This window comes from Gopherus flavomarginatus, chromosome 1, assembly GCF_025201925.1.
Source record: "Gopherus flavomarginatus isolate rGopFla2 chromosome 1, rGopFla2.mat.asm, whole genome shotgun sequence".
NCBI lineage: Eukaryota > Metazoa > Chordata > Testudines > Testudinidae > Gopherus > Gopherus flavomarginatus.
Genome location: NC_066617.1, coordinates 273,493,818 through 273,511,235, shown reverse-complemented (window position 1 = coordinate 273,511,235; position 17,418 = coordinate 273,493,818). Strand labels below are relative to the sequence as shown.

At 46.6% G+C, this 17,418-nt stretch overlaps 1 protein-coding gene across 2 annotated transcripts in view; it reads right to left on the bottom strand.

The window, feature by feature from the left end:
- UGGT2 (UDP-glucose glycoprotein glucosyltransferase 2) overlaps window positions 1–17,418 on the bottom strand; it is a 280,647-nt gene that overhangs the window by 238,515 nt on the left and 24,714 nt on the right. For both annotated transcript variants that reach the window (XM_050947053.1, XM_050947062.1), the window contains exons 6-8: window positions 16,471–16,567; window positions 11,513–11,585; window positions 2,069–2,169 (exon numbers count right to left, since the gene is read on the bottom strand). In XM_050947053.1, the coding sequence (XP_050803010.1) occupies window positions 2,069–2,169; window positions 11,513–11,585; window positions 16,471–16,567 (271 nt within the window). The remainder of the gene's footprint in view (window positions 1–2,068; window positions 2,170–11,512; window positions 11,586–16,470; window positions 16,568–17,418) is intronic.

Below are 17,418 nucleotides of genomic sequence, written 5' to 3'. Positions count from 1 at the left end.
GCACACGGTGCTCTGAGTGACCGGAGCATGATGGGCCAGTCGGTTTGCCTTGGGCTTGATGATATGCCCAAGGTGTCCAAAAGGACCACTGGTGAGGTCCGTGGTCCGGGCCATGGGCATGCGTATCAGAGTCCCCGTAGGAGGCACTGTCCACATAGAAGGAGATGGATGGATGACGCGAAGGCCACAGAGGAGATGAAGTTGATTGGACCAGGTCTCTGCATCCATTGGACTCCTGTCTGCACGGTACCGGAGAACGGTACCGAGAGTTGTAGCGGTGCCGGGAGCAGGACCGGGACCTGTGACCAGCGCGGTACTGGGAGGTTGACTGGTGCCTCACGTCTCCATGCCGAGATCGGCTGCGAGAGGTACGGCGGTGCCGGGATCTGGACCGGTGCCGAGAGTACCGTGATGGAGACCGGGATCTCGAGCGGTGCCACGGGTACGACCGGTACTGGTACCGGGATGGAGAGCGGTACCGGGACTGTAAGCGGTGCAGGGAGCGGGAGCGATGGCGGGACCTGGATCGGGACCAGCGGCGTTCTGCAGTGCCCAGCGAAGATGGCCTCATCATGGCGGGCTTGCCCAGAGACTGAACAACCCGCACCAGCAGTGCCGGGGGTTGGGGCAGCTCAGGCTCCGTCCAAGCAATTAGTTCCCGAGCCGTGGAGAAAGTCTCCGGCGTCGAGGGCACGACGAGCTCGACCACAGCATGCGCTGGGGAGCTGGTAGGCACCGGACTCGACGGCTCCTGAGAGACCAGAATCAACGGTGCGGAGGCAAGCGGTGCCGCAGCAGTTGACGGTGCCGGGCGGTCCATCTTGGATGTATGCTCCGACTGCGGTGTAGATACAGGTGCCGCAGGAGCCTTGTGCCTCTTGCTCCTCAGGGAGAGGGATCGGTGCCTGCCAGAGGGTTGAGCCGGTGAAGGCTGGTGCCGAGGAGCCTTTACTGGAACCGTGCATTCCGGTGCGGAGGAAGCACTCGTCCCCGGTGCCGGAGTCGGTGCCGAGGATGGAGGAGTTAGAGCTGCCTCCATCAAAAGTTGCTTGAGGCGAATGTCCTGCTCTTTCTTCGTCCAGGGCTTGAAAGCCTTGCAGATTCGGCACTTGTCCGCAAGGTGGGATTTGCCCAGGCACTTTAAACAGGAGTCGTGCGGGTCTCCTGTGGGCATCAGCTGATGACAGGCCGCGCAGGGTTTGAAGCCCGGTGAACCGGGCATGGGCCCCGGTACCGGGGGAGGAGAAGGGGCTAACCCCCGATCCCCTCAAACTATATACACAACTACTATAAAAACTACTAATATAAAAGTTAACTAGAACTATAGAGAACGAACTACGTACACAATGACTATATAAACGAGCGAAGAGCTAGGGAGGTGGAGATCAGCTAAGCCATGCTCCACTGTTCCAACGACCGACACGGGCGGTAAGAAGGAACTGAGAAGCGGATGGGCCGGCAGGGGTATATATCAGGTGCCATAGCGGCGCCATTCCGGAGGGCACCCTGCCGGCCTACCGAGTGTTGCTAGGGTAAAAATCTCAGACGAACGTGCACGCAGCGCGCGCACACCTAACTGGAATGGATATGAGCAAGCACTCGAAGAAGAACTCCAACATCTCACAGACATCCACAATACATGTGGTTTCTTTAGTGCCACCAAGGCTGTTCATGGGTCAATCTGTCATGGTATGGAAGGAAGAAACCACAGTTCTGAAGGACAACAAAGCCATCTATTCTCGCTGGAAAGAACATTTTGAAGATCTCCTAAACTAAAGCTCCCAAGAGCAGCAAGGAGGAACTTTATTGCAGACCAGCAGTTCCCTTCATTTCCCTGGTACAGAGCCTGAAGCGGCAGAGGTATAGGCACGGACCAGATGGACACTGCTAAGGAAATATCTCCAGATCCTGGAATGCATGTGCAACCTAAAGTCCATTACGTACAGGGACAAGCACTTGAAGAATAAAGTAGTTTTTGTTATAGTTTTTATAATCACCAATACAGCAAAGAAGAATTAAACAAAATGAGTGTCAATTCACAAACAAACACAGCATACTAAATATATACCTTGTAGCTCCCAGACCTTCAGAGGTTCCAAATTATTAGTACTTTCAATTAGGTGTTTTCTGAACTCCCTCAGATTATCTTTAAGGTCAGGATACATCTGTCTAGATCAAAACATTAAAAAAAAATCTAATTACCTCCCTCCATCACATACAAAACTGTTTATGGTTTTATCTTGCTTCTTTATTTAAGGTAACAAACAAGAATTTAACACTTCAAGTTCACTTCTATAAACAGAGATTAGGATTTATGAACGCAGCCACAATTTAAGGGCCTCATTTTGAAAACGCTAAACAGCCACAGCTTCTATTCATTATTTCAAGGAGAACTGCAATTACTCAGTAATTCTCTAAAATAGACCCTAAATAAATGGATGGGATATTTTAACCTAATTTAGGTTTCTAATAAATAGACAACATGATATTGTATATGAAATGAACTTTGCATTAAGTGTATTAAGGGTCTGGCAAAATGCTCACAAATTTAGAGGATTTAATGCAAACATGGGTCCATGTACATCCACGAGTAACTCAACTGATTTCCATGGAGTTACATAAGGGTTGTATTTTGCACGTTCTTAAACTATTTTCACCATAGTCACCTCCCAAAATTTATTGTATATTAGAAGGTCACACACTTTGTTGCTTCTGCAGCCTGATCTTGTTTCATATACCAGGGTTCCTTGCATTCCTCCATTCATGCTCAGAAGCTCCCTGAGTGACACCCTTCTATCACCCTCTATTTCAGGGACTCTCTGCAACCTCCCTCCCTGTGAGAGGGTCTCTGTGTGTTCCCCATTCCCCGCCCCCACATAACAAAGTGCCCCATTTTTCCCCACTCATGTTAGGGGCTCTGTGTGCCTCCCATTCCCTCTTTATGCCACAGGCCGTCCCCCTCAATTCCAGGACCACTGTGTTCCCCATATTTCCTCCTTCCCCACTGAAATGCATGAATTGATTGGATAAGGGGTTCAAAAATTATTACATTACACCACTTCCTTGATATAATGCCACCCGATATAACACATATTTGGATATAAAGCAGTAAAGCAGCACTCTGGGGAGTGGGGGGGAGAGGGGGATGGGGCTGCACACTCTGGTGGATCAAAGCAAGTTCAACATAACACGGTTTCACCTATAACACGGTAAGATTTTTTGGCTTCCAAGGACAGCGTTATATCGAGGTAAAGATGTATATCCAACAGAGAAATGCCATCAAGTTGAGTCTAAGTCCTCACAAATTCCACCAATTAAAGAGAAATTCTGCTCTCCAAACACATGCACACGCCTGTCACAGCATGTGACAATACTAATTGTATATTTTTGATCATTCTGGCAATGTTCAAATACAACAGTGATAAGCACATTATCAATATTTATGACTTGTCTACACAACAAGCTGGTGTGCTATAGATTTACACTCTAGCTTGCAGCACAGTAACCTGCTGCGTAGACAAGCGCTTAGATAAAAGTAGATAGAGATGTGGACAGAGAGACTGACATTAACTGCAGTGGAACCTGTTTGAAGTGTGAGAATAGCGTTTGGCCCATGCTGTCACTGGAATTCCTAACTTTAAAAATTGTTCAGCAATTAGTTCAGCTTTTTAATATCACAGCAATCAGAACCAAACTAATTATAAAATACTTACTGAAGTCGGTGGATTCTGACCCGTTACATAACAAGGGTATTCTTGTAACCCTTATCATGTCAAAAGATGGGCCATAAAACAATTTTTTTATCAGTTCATTTCATCCTTCATTACATGATACCAGAAATGAACTAAATCTCCAACAATAATAGTGCAAACGAAGCCACCTGAATCCTTTAGTCTAGAAGGGAACCTTGCAGAAAACTGACAAAGAAAGTTGCAGTATTTCCAAATTTTCCTGGAGACAAGAGGATTAAACATAGATCCAAGAAAGTAATTTCCTCCACACATCTACATGTAGCTGGTCCGGAGATACTTCCAATCTACAACTGATTCCAACAGGAGCATGAAGGAGACTATAGACTACTAGATTACATCATTCAGAAATTTCAAGAATACTTTATCTCAGTCAAAAATGTCACTTGTGCAGGACATATTTTCTGTATAAACTACCATAGGGAACCATTAATCATTAGATTAAAGGCCTATTTAATAAATCTAAGTCATGTGAATTTGAACAGTTAGCAGATGCAATAATTACAGAGTCAATTATTGGTGGCATATTGACAGCTATGTCAAAACCTACAGTATATATCCTATGTAGGTCTCTACACACCTAAGCAACGTCTCCCATGTCTACATTGTGATCTTGGCAGTGTAGTGTTCTGCTGCCTCCCGCTGCTGGAGCTTTTTCTTGCTACAGTCAAAGACTGTCACCAGGGAAAGGCTCTGGCAGTGGGGAGTGTGACAGAGTGCTGGGCAACAGCAGCTGATCCAACACTCTAGTCACTGCAATTCTAATTATTTGCTCTAAAGTAGACCTGATTAAGGCCTGGTCTACTTTAGAGTTAGGTTGACATAAGGCAGCTTATGTTAACTTAACTCTGTAAGCATCTACACCAGGGGAAGGCAACCTATGGCACGTGTGCCAAAGGCGGCATGTGAGCTGATTTTCAATGGCACTCGCACTGCCCGGGTCCTGGCCACCGGTCCAGGGGGCTCTGCATTTTAATTTATTTTTAAATGAAGCTTCTTAAACATTTTAAAAAACCTTATTTACTTTACATACAACAATAGTTCAGTTATATATTATAGACTTATAGAAAAAGACTTCTAAAAAGATTTAAATGTATGACTGGCATCCAAAACCTTAAATTAGAGTGAATAAATGAAGACTTGGCACACCGTTTCTGAAAGGTTGCCAATACCTGATCTAAACTAAAGCTCCCACTGATGTAAGTCACCATTACATCAACTTAAATTCACATCCGCAAGTGGTCAATGTAGTTAGGGTAAGGCAGTATCGATGTAGACACTGCATTACTTACATCGCCTGTTAGCTGTCAGCCCCATGCAGGGCTCAGAGCTGGAGTCCTGCTGTCAGCCCTGTGTGGGGTTCACAGCTGGAGCCCCTCGAACTCTGACTGACACTCCGAGCTGTCAGTCCCATTCGGAGCTCACAGCTGAAGCCCTCCAACCCTGGGGCTGACAGTTTCTTATTCAATCAAACAGTGCTCCTTGGTGGGGAAGTACAGGATAGTTCTATTTTTTAGTTCTCAGTTGAGAGTGATAGTCAATTTCCTGCATTACATAAAACTGACAGACACTGAATGGAAACAAGAGATAGGACAACAAAGGTAGTGGAAATATGACTTTTCCTGATGTTCTCATAATACAGGATGGCTGGTTAGAGACATCATCCGGTTGGTCTGATCAGGTCCCTCTCCTTCTTAGGCTGGACAGAGCTGGATGGAACATCTTATTTTATCGTACTGTCCCATACAATATAGTTCATTTCAGGAACTGCGTTCCAGGTAGCTGCTTTAAAAATCTCTGAAACTGGGACAAATCACAGTGAAGAAGTAGAGACTCCCTGAGATCTGGTGGAATTGGTCCTAATCTGCCCAAGTGGGGTTTAAATGTGTCACTGCCTAGCATGTCTTAATACAGTCTGTGACCCATTTAGACACTATCTTTGAGTGGAGATCGAGAATGCTAGGAACAATTTCGGAGAATCCTCAAAGGGCCTGTTCTGTCTAGATAGTAAGGCTATGTCGACACAGCCCTACAGTTCAGACTAAAAGTGTGAACTGCAGCGTGTACTAGTATGCTGCACTGTAACTCCACCATGTGGATGCTGCTGGAACAAACTAAAACTCTTTAAATTGACTATGTTAACACAAACTAGGTAACCTTTTCGTTACCAAATGAACAGTGGTGTAGACAAGCACTAAGACAGATCTGACAACATCCAGGGTGCGAAGTTTAGCTTCTCCCCAAGTAGTGTGAGGCAAATCAACAGATTAAGATTAAAATCAGAAACCACTTTAAATAAGAACTTGAGTGAGGTTCTAAAGTAATTTTGTTCCTGTGGAATACTACATAAGGTGGCCTCGCCATAAGGGCTTGAATATTTTCTATCCTTCTGTCTGAGGTTATGGCCACTGACAAGATGGTTTTCATGGATAGGTAGTACAAAGAACAAGTCACCAAATGCTCAAAAAGAGATCCTATCAAACTTGTTAAAACAACTTTGAGGTCTCAGGAGGGCAGAGGGTCTCTGACTGGTGGTAAGACATGAAGTAGACTGTTGAGAAATCTAGCCACGGTCAGATGACAGAAGACCATGTGGCCTTCCAGAAGGGAAGAGTGAGGAAAGATAGCCACTATGTGCATTCTTAGGGAGCTTATAGAAATGCCTAAACACTTTAAGTACTCCAGGATACTAGCCAGCAGTGCTTTCAAGGGAGACAAACAATTCTCCAATGCCTAAAGAGAGAACCTCTTCTATTTAGCAGCTTAAGTAGGTCTGGTAGAGTCCTTTCTTCTGCAAGCTAGGATGTTTTCAATGCTAAGGAGCAGTATCCGTCAGCGGATGTCAGACAGCCAACACCCAATCTATGAAGTGAAGAGATGTGTCCAGGTGAAAGACTTCTCTCTTCAATTGTATCATCACTTCTGGGTATGTTGGAAGCGTGATTAAGGGCCATGTTAGCAGGTTATTGAGGTCAGAGAACCAAATCAGCTTGGGCCATGATGGGGCTATCATTATCATTAGGGCTGCATCTTGCCTGATCTTCCTGAGGATTCTCAGTATCAAAGTACCATAGGATCAGAAATGTGCCCAACACAGACATGGCACTGGCTTCCCCTTTGGAACAGAATCTGTGGCGTTTCTAGTTCTGGTTGGATACAAACAGGTCCAATCCAGGGTCTTCCACATGCAATGGTGTAACAATCTGCCTACCCTGAGCAAGACAGCAAACCATGAGGCTCAGAACTCCATGGACGTAGACAACATCAGCAGCTGTGAACATTTATAAGATTGAGACCTCACTGGGAAGTTCCATCAAACGGAAGGTTCTGAATGGACTGCTGAACCTCTGGTGTCAGTCGTGAGGACTGGAACCAAGAGGACTTTCTCACGACCTCCGCTGATGCCATTGTTATGGCAGAGTGTCAGTTCCATTTAGGGCAGCTTGGAGGGAGGCCCCAACTATGGTCTTCCCTTCCTCCACCAGAGCAGAGAATTCTTGTCTGGACTCCTGAGACAGCGAGTCCTTGAATTTTGACATGGAGTCCCAGACATTATAGTCATATCTCCCAAGTAAGGCTGCAGGTTGGAGATGTGGAGCTGTACCCCACCAGTAGAATAAATCTTTATACCAAACAGGTCCAGCTTCTTTGAGTCCTTTGCCATGGGGGGTCGCACCATGCAGCCCTTGTCAGTCTCTTTCGTTGGCCGCTGTGACCACAAGGGACGCGGGAGGAGGATGGGAATAAGGTACTCATACCCCTTGGCAGGAACACAGTACTTTTTCTCTGCTCTTTTTTGAAGTGGGGAACAGAGAGGATGGGGTCTGCCATAGGGACCTGACTGGACCCATAACGGCCTTTTTTAGGGGAAGGGCCACCTTTGATGGGGCCGCCACAACCAAGATGTCAATTAGGCTGTGTGAGGACTCTTTAAGCACCTCCACTTCCAGCGCTATATAAGAAGCCACCCTTTTCAATAGCTACTGGTGAGCTCCAAAGTCGTCCTGTGTTGCCGAGCCGCTCAACCTCAACACAGCTTCAAGGAGGAGGAGGAGGTCTGCACTGGCAGAGCGTCTTCCTCCTCTTCTTCTGCACTGACCTCATCATGCAGTACCGGAGTCTGAGTCAGGTGCCAGATGGTGTGGCAGAGGGGCCATTCTCTCAGACATCCCCGAGTACAAACAGCTGGAAGGGATAGCGATACCAGGAAAACCCCCATGGATTCAAAAAGGCCATGCCCATCCGGCCAGATGCCTGGATGGGCACACGCACCAGTATCCGAAAGAACATTAGTAGGTTACTGGTAACAGCTCCTTGGCTGGGTGAATAAGTCCACCTCTGACTCCAAGGACAAGACATCTTGGGGGAACCATGGGGGGCACCCTCACTTCTGTTGGCGGGTGCCGAGGGAGGCAAGAGCTGTTCTAGCAGCTATCACAGGCAGTAAGAGGGAACTGAGAGGGTGCAGAGCCAGACAGTCCTTTATACCAGCGCTAGAGCCAGCCCAATGGATACCACTGAGCAAAAAAATCTTCAGCAACTGTGCCCGCATCACGTGCACACCTAACATGGAATGAACATGAGCAAGCACTCGAAGTACAGGAGGCAGTACAGATTTAAGAATCAGTGCAATTTTCCACTGAATTCATCAGACACTGGGATCTTGATGGGACTGAGTCACCAATGGCATTGCTTGCACCTGCAAGGCCAGCACTACACTGTGTGCCTGCAGGACATGGACCTAGGTTTGTAAATTCTGCAAGGCACTCGAACTCCACCAAAGAAACACTGGCTTTAGTGGGGTCCATCCCTGCAGCTGAACCAGGGCCTCTCCGTTCTTTAGGCAATTCAAACTGTCAGGAACCGGGGATGGGTGTCCTGACCAGGTGGTTAGAGCCACAAACAGGAGTTAGAGATGAAAAATTGGAAACAAGGTAGGAACAAGGCTGTGAATGAGGTGGGTACAGGAGATCTTGCTGTTGTGGCATAAACATTGAGCAGCTGGCAACATACCGCTGCTGCTGAGTTTAAATGCACACCTGTTGGTTCCTTGCAGCCAATGGGGTGCGCCAGCCAGTCAATCGACCCTGCCACAGCTCAGATGGACTCAACCAGCCTGAGTGATGAGCTGGCTAAGTTCCTGACAGTGGGTTTCAGTATATGAATAAGCTACTTGCGTTTTTAAAGTTTACACATTGATTCTAATAAATAGAAAATAGAAATCCAATTCTGCAATGATTTATTTCAATAATGATTGCATATTTTAGAGTATTAAGACTGTCTTTATTTTAATTTCACCCTCATATCCTTTAGGCTGTTCAGACGAGCATCCATTCGGTCGGAGAACAGGCTGACCCTGTCAAACAGAAGGTCCTCAATCAAGGCCTGAATCTTGGGCCGCTTCCTGGCACATGAACTCCTTAAACATGCAGACAGAGTCCCACAAGTTAAAATTACAGCGGCCCAGGAGGGCATGGTGGTTTGCCACCAAAAACTGGACGCAGGCCATAGAATAAATCTTTCAACTGAACAAATCCAGTCTCTTTGCCTCTTTGTTCTTAGGGATAGAACTGTTGGGCCTGTTTGTCGGCCACTGACACAACCAACAAACCCGGTGGCACGTAAGTGTATATGTATCTGAAACCTTTCGCGGGAACAAAGTTCTTCTTATCCACCCTTTTTGAGGTGGGGGGGATGGAGGATGGGGTTTGTCAGATGCTTTTGGCAATGTTCAAGACCCCTTCAGGTACTGGGAGAGTGACCCGGGTTGAGACAGGGGCAGAAAGCACATTAAATAATGTTTCTGTCTGTTCCTCCATTTCCCCAGCCTTTAGGCCCAAGTTAGCCACCACCGTGCCGAACAATGCCTGGTGCTCATGGAAATCATCCAGTGGGCTAGCTCTAGAAGGCCCTGCCACCGTCTCATCTGGGGAGGAAGAGGATGACTGGACAACCGGGGGAGGTCCAGAGGTGTCCTCACCCACCGGGGAGGGCAGCCTTAGGGTAGGTAACCAGCTATTCACCCAGGCAGTCTCTGGGATGTCCTACCCCAAGGCCGGTGCTGCAGGTACCAAGGCATCGCTGGCGATCTGTCTGACACAGCAACTGAGGGCTGGCATGATGTGAATGCCCCATGCATTCCAATATGGCCATTGGGTTGGCCACTGGCTCTGCTGACAGGCCAGTGCCGAAGCCACTGATGCACCCTCCAGAGCTCAATCACGTTGTCTGGGCGAGGGGCTGAATTGTGTCTCCGAGTCTGAAACGTTGTCCATCTTCGGCGACCAGGGCAGTGCTGTGGAGGTTTGAGTCTGAGGGCTCACCGTCAGAGACTGGCGCTGGGAACACTCCAACTAGTGCTGGGGGTAAGGGAGGCGGCGTCGAGCCAGGGAGTGCCCTTGAGGTCTCGGCAACAGTGACCGACGGTAGGATGAGGACTGGTGCTGGGGACGTGTGACCACGCCTGGGCAAGCCTCAGCATGACGAAGGGGATCGGGAGCACGGTGCCGACAGCTTGTAATGACGAGCTGGAGACCTAGACTGGCATGTAGACCAAGAACGTGGTGACCTAGGGCTCTGTCTTGGCTCCAGAGACCACTGGCGCTCCTCTAAATTGTGAGAGGCCTTGCCAGTGGGCTTGCCCTCACGGGAAACCATAGCTGATTCCTTTGCCGCACGCAGTATAGGATGCGGTAGAGGCGCTTTCAGTTCTCCAGGCGCTGGGCCCTCGGAGGGGGTCGGCTGAGACACTGGCCTAAGCCTCTTACCGCTCCCCGGAGTTGGTGGGGGGTAGTTATGAGGGGAAGAACTCCTCACAGCTGAGCTCTTTAGCAGATCCTTTAGTGGGCGTGAGGCCCGAGCAGGGTCCTTTGCCCAAAGCTCCTTGGTCGGGCTTGGCTGGTGCCACCTTCTTAGTACTTTTCTTCAGTACCGGCAGCGGGGATTGGTGCCGGGAGGACCCTGATGCTGGAGGTGTGCTATACACTGAAGTTGAAAAGCTGGGTGCCAGATCGGGCAGCTCCATCTCTGAAGCTGGGCGCAGGGCAGCCGGCATCAGGAGTGCCCTGAGGTGCATGTCACACTCTCTTTGTGTCCGAGGATGAAAGTTCTGGATGACAACACTCCTTTATATGGGTTTCCCCAAGGCACTGTAGACAACTCTCGTGCAGGTCACTAACAGGCATAGGCCTCTTACACAATGAGCAGGGCTTGAAACCCAGAGAGAGGAGCATGTCCTGCTGAGGGCAAAAGTCCCCCTAGGACACTATCTAACTAAACACTTAACGGGTACTTAACCACTAATTAACAACTATTTAAACTATTTACAGGTGAAGTACAAGGCTAAACTAGACAAAAAACCACTGACCAATTGCGAAGCAAGGGACAGAGTCACTTCGACTGTCCCCCAGGGGCGGTAAGAAGGAAATGAGAGGGCTCAGGGCCAGCGGCACCTGATATACCGTGCCATGAGTGTGGCACATCAGAGGGCACCACAGCTGGGTATTGCTAAGACAAAAGTCTCCAACAGCCACGCACATGCGTGCGTGCACACGTACAATGGAATCAACATGAGCAAGCACTCAAAGAATAACTGATAAATACTGTTAAACAATGAAGTACACAAATACACAAAAATTAACCAATGTTGAGTCAACTCATTGACACAAAAGACTTTCATATCATATGTCTGAACTTTTGTTTTAAGCTCAAAAAACAGCTATTTTACAAACAAAGAAGTTTAATTGTAAATTAAATTAACTCACTTTAATTTGTCAAAGAGAAATCCCTGGACTTCGCCTGCCTCACCATCAACCTCTTCCATTGTGTCATTTGTGGCTGAACACATGGAACACACATAAAACACAAAACAAGAAAATTATTGTAATGTTGCACTCCATATGATTTTATGAAAATATGCTAATGAGTGTGAATATAACATAATTGGAATATGCTTCATACAAAAGGTCTCTTGTAAGGTATCATTACAAAGCTTATAATCTATGGAGTGTGGTCATCCTATTTGTATAAATGTATCATTCTTGTATCTGAAACTAGAAATATGAAATGTAACTCTGAGGTCCTATTGTAATTATGCCGTGTGGGCCATTAATGGTGGCTTGGAATCCTGATGGCTCCCATCAACTAGGACAATTGGTTGTAGATGGCTCTGTTTACTTGCAAGCCTTCCTGAAAGTCAGGTCAGGAAGAATGAAGGCTTGGGGTTTCACAGGACATGTGACCATGTCACTTGGAACTGGAATCCATCTTAGACCTGATGCTTTTCTATTTAGAAGGAGAGGTGGGGACCTAGAGACACAAAAGATTCCCACCTTGTACCAAAGCTATATAAGGGGGTGAACAGATCAAAGAAGGTTCCAGTGATGAGAAATCTTCTAGTTACCACCTGAGCTGGAGTTAACAAGAACTGTAGCAGGGGAAAGGATTGGGCCCATACTAGGAAGCAGTCCAGTCTGCGGAAGAAGCTTATTGAAACATCTCTGAGGGTAATATTTCATCTGTAATCAGTTTCTTAATGTATTAGGCTTAGACTTGTATGTTTTGTTTTATTTTGCTTGGTAACTTACTTTGTTCTGTCTGCTATTACTTGGAACCACTGAAATCCTACTTTTTATATTTAATAAAATCACTTTTGCTTATTAATTAACCCAGAGAAAGTAATTAATACCTGGGGGAGCAAACAGTTGTGCATATCTCTCTATCAGTGTTATAGAGGGTGAACAACTTATGAGTTTACCCTGTATAAGCTTTATAGAGAGTAAAACAGATTTATTTGGGGTTTGGATCCCATTGGGAGCTGGATATCTGGGTGCTACAGACAGGAGCACTAACTAAGTCATTTTCCATTAAGTCTGCAGTTTGGGGGATGTGAGTCAAACCCTGGGTCTGTTTTGCAGCAGGTTAGCGTATCTGGCTCAACAAGGCAGGGTTCTGAAGGCCCAACTGGCAGAGAAAACAGGCTCAGAGGTAGTCTCAGCACATCAGGTGACAGTCCTAAGGGGGTCTCTGTGACCGAACCCATCACAATTACCAATATATTTTCTTCCCAAATATCCTGCCATCACAATTATACAACCCAAACATATACTTCTCAAATGTGATGCCAGCTTGTAGATTCATATTTTGGCCTCAGAATGGCTCTCTTAAGAGAACATGTGAACCTACAGTTTAACCCTATTTAAAAAAAAAAAAAATCACTAAAAGTGTTTACTTTTTCAATTGTGTGTCTGTGTTAGACAGTACAACCAACAGCTTTGCTTCTTAAAATGGCTTTTCCTCAGTTTGATCAAATGGTAACCATTGTAGATAATCAAATAATACTGGGCTCTATTCTTAAAAAAAAAAAAAAAAAAAAGTTTGAATTTGAACCATGAACATAAGAGACTTACAGCATTGGTTTTGAACCAGGCACCATGCTAACGTCTACATACAGCTCTAAATATTGCACTTTCATCCTCACCTCACTTTCAGCACTTTTTCCCCTTCCCATCCTAAATTTTCCCAGATCAGAAGAGACAAATACTTTAATTACATTATTCTCTTTCATTGCCATTCTTAGACCTTGTCTACTCTACAAAAGCAATCCAGTGTCAGGACCAGGACTTGGGCAGTCTGACCTACTGGATAGAGCTGGGTTCAGGAGCCAGAGCCATGGACCAAAGCTGGAACCAGAAATCAAGCCAAGGGATAGCACCAGAGCCAGGAGTCAATAACCAGAGCCAAGGGTCAGAGTCAGAAGCTGGCCAATGGAGCAAGGCTGGAACAGGGCTAGAGCAGACTCAAACTGGACAGGAACAAGTCAGGAGCGAGGCTGGGTACAAGGCAGACATGAGCCATCATAGTTAAGGCTACATTTTAGTCATGAGTATTTTTAGTAAAAGTCACAGACCGGTCATAGGCAGTAAACAAAAATTGCCAGCCCATGACCTATCCATGACTTTTACTATATAACACTAACTAAAAATTGGGGGGTGGGGGTGTTGGGGGAGGGCAGCCTGGATGCTGGGGGGGCAGGTGGCAGCACGTGGCCTGGGACCTTTGGTGCTGGAGAAGGGGGTTGTGAAGGCCAGCAGGCTCCCTACCTGGCTCCATGCCTCCCTCCCAGCAGCAGCAGAGTTTGGGTGTGGGAGGGGGTTGGGATACAGGATGCAGTGAGGTGGACTCTGGGCAGCCCTTGCCTGGGGGTCTCCCCAGAAGCAGTGACATCCCTCTCACTCAGCTGCTAGGCAGAGGCGCGGCTGGGCAGCTCTGCGTGCTGCCTTTGCCTGCAGGTACTACCCCCTCAGCTCCCATTGGCTGCAGTTCCCGGCGAATGGGAGCTGCGAAACCAGCGCTCTGGGTGGAGGCAGCGCACAGAGCTGCCTGGCCATGCCTCTGCCTAGCAGCTGAGCAAGAGAGATGTCACCACTTCCAGGGAGACCCACAGGTAAGTGTTACCCAGAGCCCAACACACCCCACTCCATGCCCAAACTCCCTGCCCCCTCCCACACCCAAACTCTGCTGCTGCTGGGGTTTGGGGGGAGCAGTGGCCCTAGACTGCCCCAAAAGCTGTCAGTGCAAAAACCATGGAGGTCACAGAAAGTCATGGAATCTGTGACATCCGTGGCCTCTGTGACAACTCGCTGCCTTAATCATAGTTGCAGATGCTGGTGTTGAGCAGCCAGTGGCCTGTTTCTGGTGCTGAACTTACATGAAGGACAATGGGCTCCTTTCAGCCAATCAGACAATCCTGCTGCAGCCTAGCTGGGCTCATTAACTGGCCTCAAGTTTGAATCTGATAGCTCCTGGCTAACTGAGGGAACTCAGCCTGATGGTTCCTGACACCCAGTCCTGACAGAAAGTGTTAGAAGTGGACTTCACTGTACATAGTAAAATTGCACATGTAGACCAGAAGCAACTATGCTTAGCATCATTTCAGAAAACCATGCTTAAAAACTAGGGTTGCCATCTTTCGAATGGCACAAAACCGAACACCTGTGCCCTGCTACGTCTCCTGAGGCCCTGCCCCTAACCTGCCCATTCTCCAAGGCCCTGCCCCTGCTTGCTTCATCCCCCTTCCCTCTGTCACTCACTCTCCCCCACCCTCTCTCACTTTCAGTGGGCTGTGGCAGGGGGTTGGAGTACAGGGGGCTATGGACTGTTGGTTGGGGATGCAGGGTACAGGTGGGGTCAGAAATGAGGGATTCAGGTTACAGGAGAGGGCTCCAGGCTGGGGCAGGGGGCTGGGTTGCAGGGGTGAAGGAGTCCAGCTGAGGGTGCAGGCTCTGGGGTGGGGCCAGAGATGAGGGTTTTGGGGTGCAGGAGAGGGCTCAGGGCTGGGGCAGAGGGGGTGCAGGGAGGAAGTTTGGGTACAGGAAGGGACTGTGGGCTGGTACAGAGGGTTGGGATGGAAGAGTGGGTGTGGGGTCCTTGTGACATTTATCGTGGCTCCCAGGAAGCAGCCACCAGGTCCCCTGCTACCCCCAGGCACATGGGTGGCCAGGGAGGCTCCACCCGCTGCCTGCGCAACCCCAGCTGCCACCCCCCGCAGCTCCCATTGGTTGCAGATCCTGGCCAATGGAAGCTGCAGAGGTAGCACTCGGGGCACACAAGGACTGGCAGCCACTTTCAGGAGCCATGTAGAGCTAGGGAAGTCAGGGAGCCTGCCTTAACCCCGGGCTCCCGCTGTGCCGCTGACCGGACTTTTAACACTGTCGAACACCGGATGCCTGGCAACCCTATTAAAAATTGTAGTCTTAATGGCTTTCTGAAGCAATGCTGAGTATGGTTGGTCCTGGTTTACATTTGCAGTTAAACATGAGTAGCTAAATCTATTGATAACACTGTCAACAGTAGGTAATAACTTTTTTAATATAAACCAGGACTCAAAAGTCCACACTCCAAGCACAAGATCAGATAGGAACTATTATGATTCTAGAGTTCTGAGCCATTACGCTAACCAGGTGATATGCACTGCTGTAGCAGAAAAAGACAATGACACCTACTGCCTCCAAGAGTCAGTTTATTCTGTAAAGAAAGAATAAACTAATCATTAAATTCTTATTTATTTCAAGCCAGTTAGACATTTGCAGTTTAAAAACATTTTTTAAAAACTAGAAAAGTCAAATCATTAGAAAAGAATCTCAGCCCTAAAAACATTCCTCTCTAATACCATAATATCATTTAATATCTTCTCTCGTAACATACTACTAAGTACTAAAGCCATTTGTTTCAGCAGTATATATCTCATTTCAGTCCCTGAAAATGAAATGTGCTTCAATGGGCAAATCTTTTCCAAACAAGGAGGTGAAGTTAACCTCATACGTATAAAAGTTGGTACCTAGACATTGCTACTAGATACTTTAGAGATGCCTTAACAGTTAGAGATAGAATACTAAAATGATACAGATTAAAGAACCCTCAACCTACTAGGAAACAAGGAATATGGGCTATGTTATGATGTATGTCTTCAGAGAACGATAGCTACTAGTAAGTAATTCCCTATCCTCTAAACATTGTTGTCTATACAAAACTTCCATGGATATAGATTTCTATGTTAATTCTCAATGCCCTTGACTACTTTTGACATATCCTGTACAAATAAACTAAATATGTCAACAAAATTTAAACATACTCAGAGCATAACTATCTTCAAAATTCAAGAAGGTGCTAAATATTTTGAAATAGAGTCTCCAAAAACACAGCACAGAGAACAAAAATATACCTTTAATCTGAATGTCATCCATGGCTTTGTATTCTGTACTCTTTACTGCAAGTTCCACACCATATCCAGACAAATACATTTTCCTAGAACTTGGTTTCTGTTTGAACATATTTTAACAAGTGAAAAATATAACTTTAAAAAGTGCTCTTTACAGAAAACGTACATCATCTAATCTAATCAAGTTTAAAATGTTATGAAACAGTTGTTACTTATCAATCCAAAACTGATATTTTCAATTATTGTTCACAATACAGTTTGTTCCATCAACCAGAAAAAAAAAGAGTTACAAACCTGTTCCATAACTGTTGTTCTTCGAGATGTGTTGCACATGAAACAAAAGTACTTTCCTATTCCCCCAGAGGGAATGCAAAATCAGGCTAGCAATCCAACACACAGATCTCCCCTGATTTCTTCCTCCCACCAATTCCCTGGTGAGTACAGACTCAATTTTCCTGAAGTAAAGAAAAACTCCAACAGGTCTTAAAAGAAAGCTTTATATAAAAGAAAGAAAAATACATACAAATGATCTCTCTGTATTAAGATGACACAACACAGGGTCAATTGCTTAAAAGAATATTGAATAAACAGCCTTATTCAAAAGAATACAAATCAAAGCACTCCAGCACTTATATTCATGCAAATACCAAAGAAAAGAAACCATAGAACTTACTATCTGATCTCTTTGTCCTTACACTTAGAAACAGAAGACTAGAAAGTAGAAACTACTTCTCCAAAGCTCAGAGAAAGCAGGCAGATAGACAAAAGACTCAGACACTCAATTCCCTCCACCCAAAGTTGAAAAAATCCGGTTTCCTGATTGGTCCTCTGGTATTCCCCTCTTCGTGTCAATGCACCCAGCACGTGGCTGTCAAAAACTTCTTCCCTCAGTGGTACCCATTGAGGGACTCCCCCTGCCGCCACATGCCACTGCATGAAGGGAAAAGACCA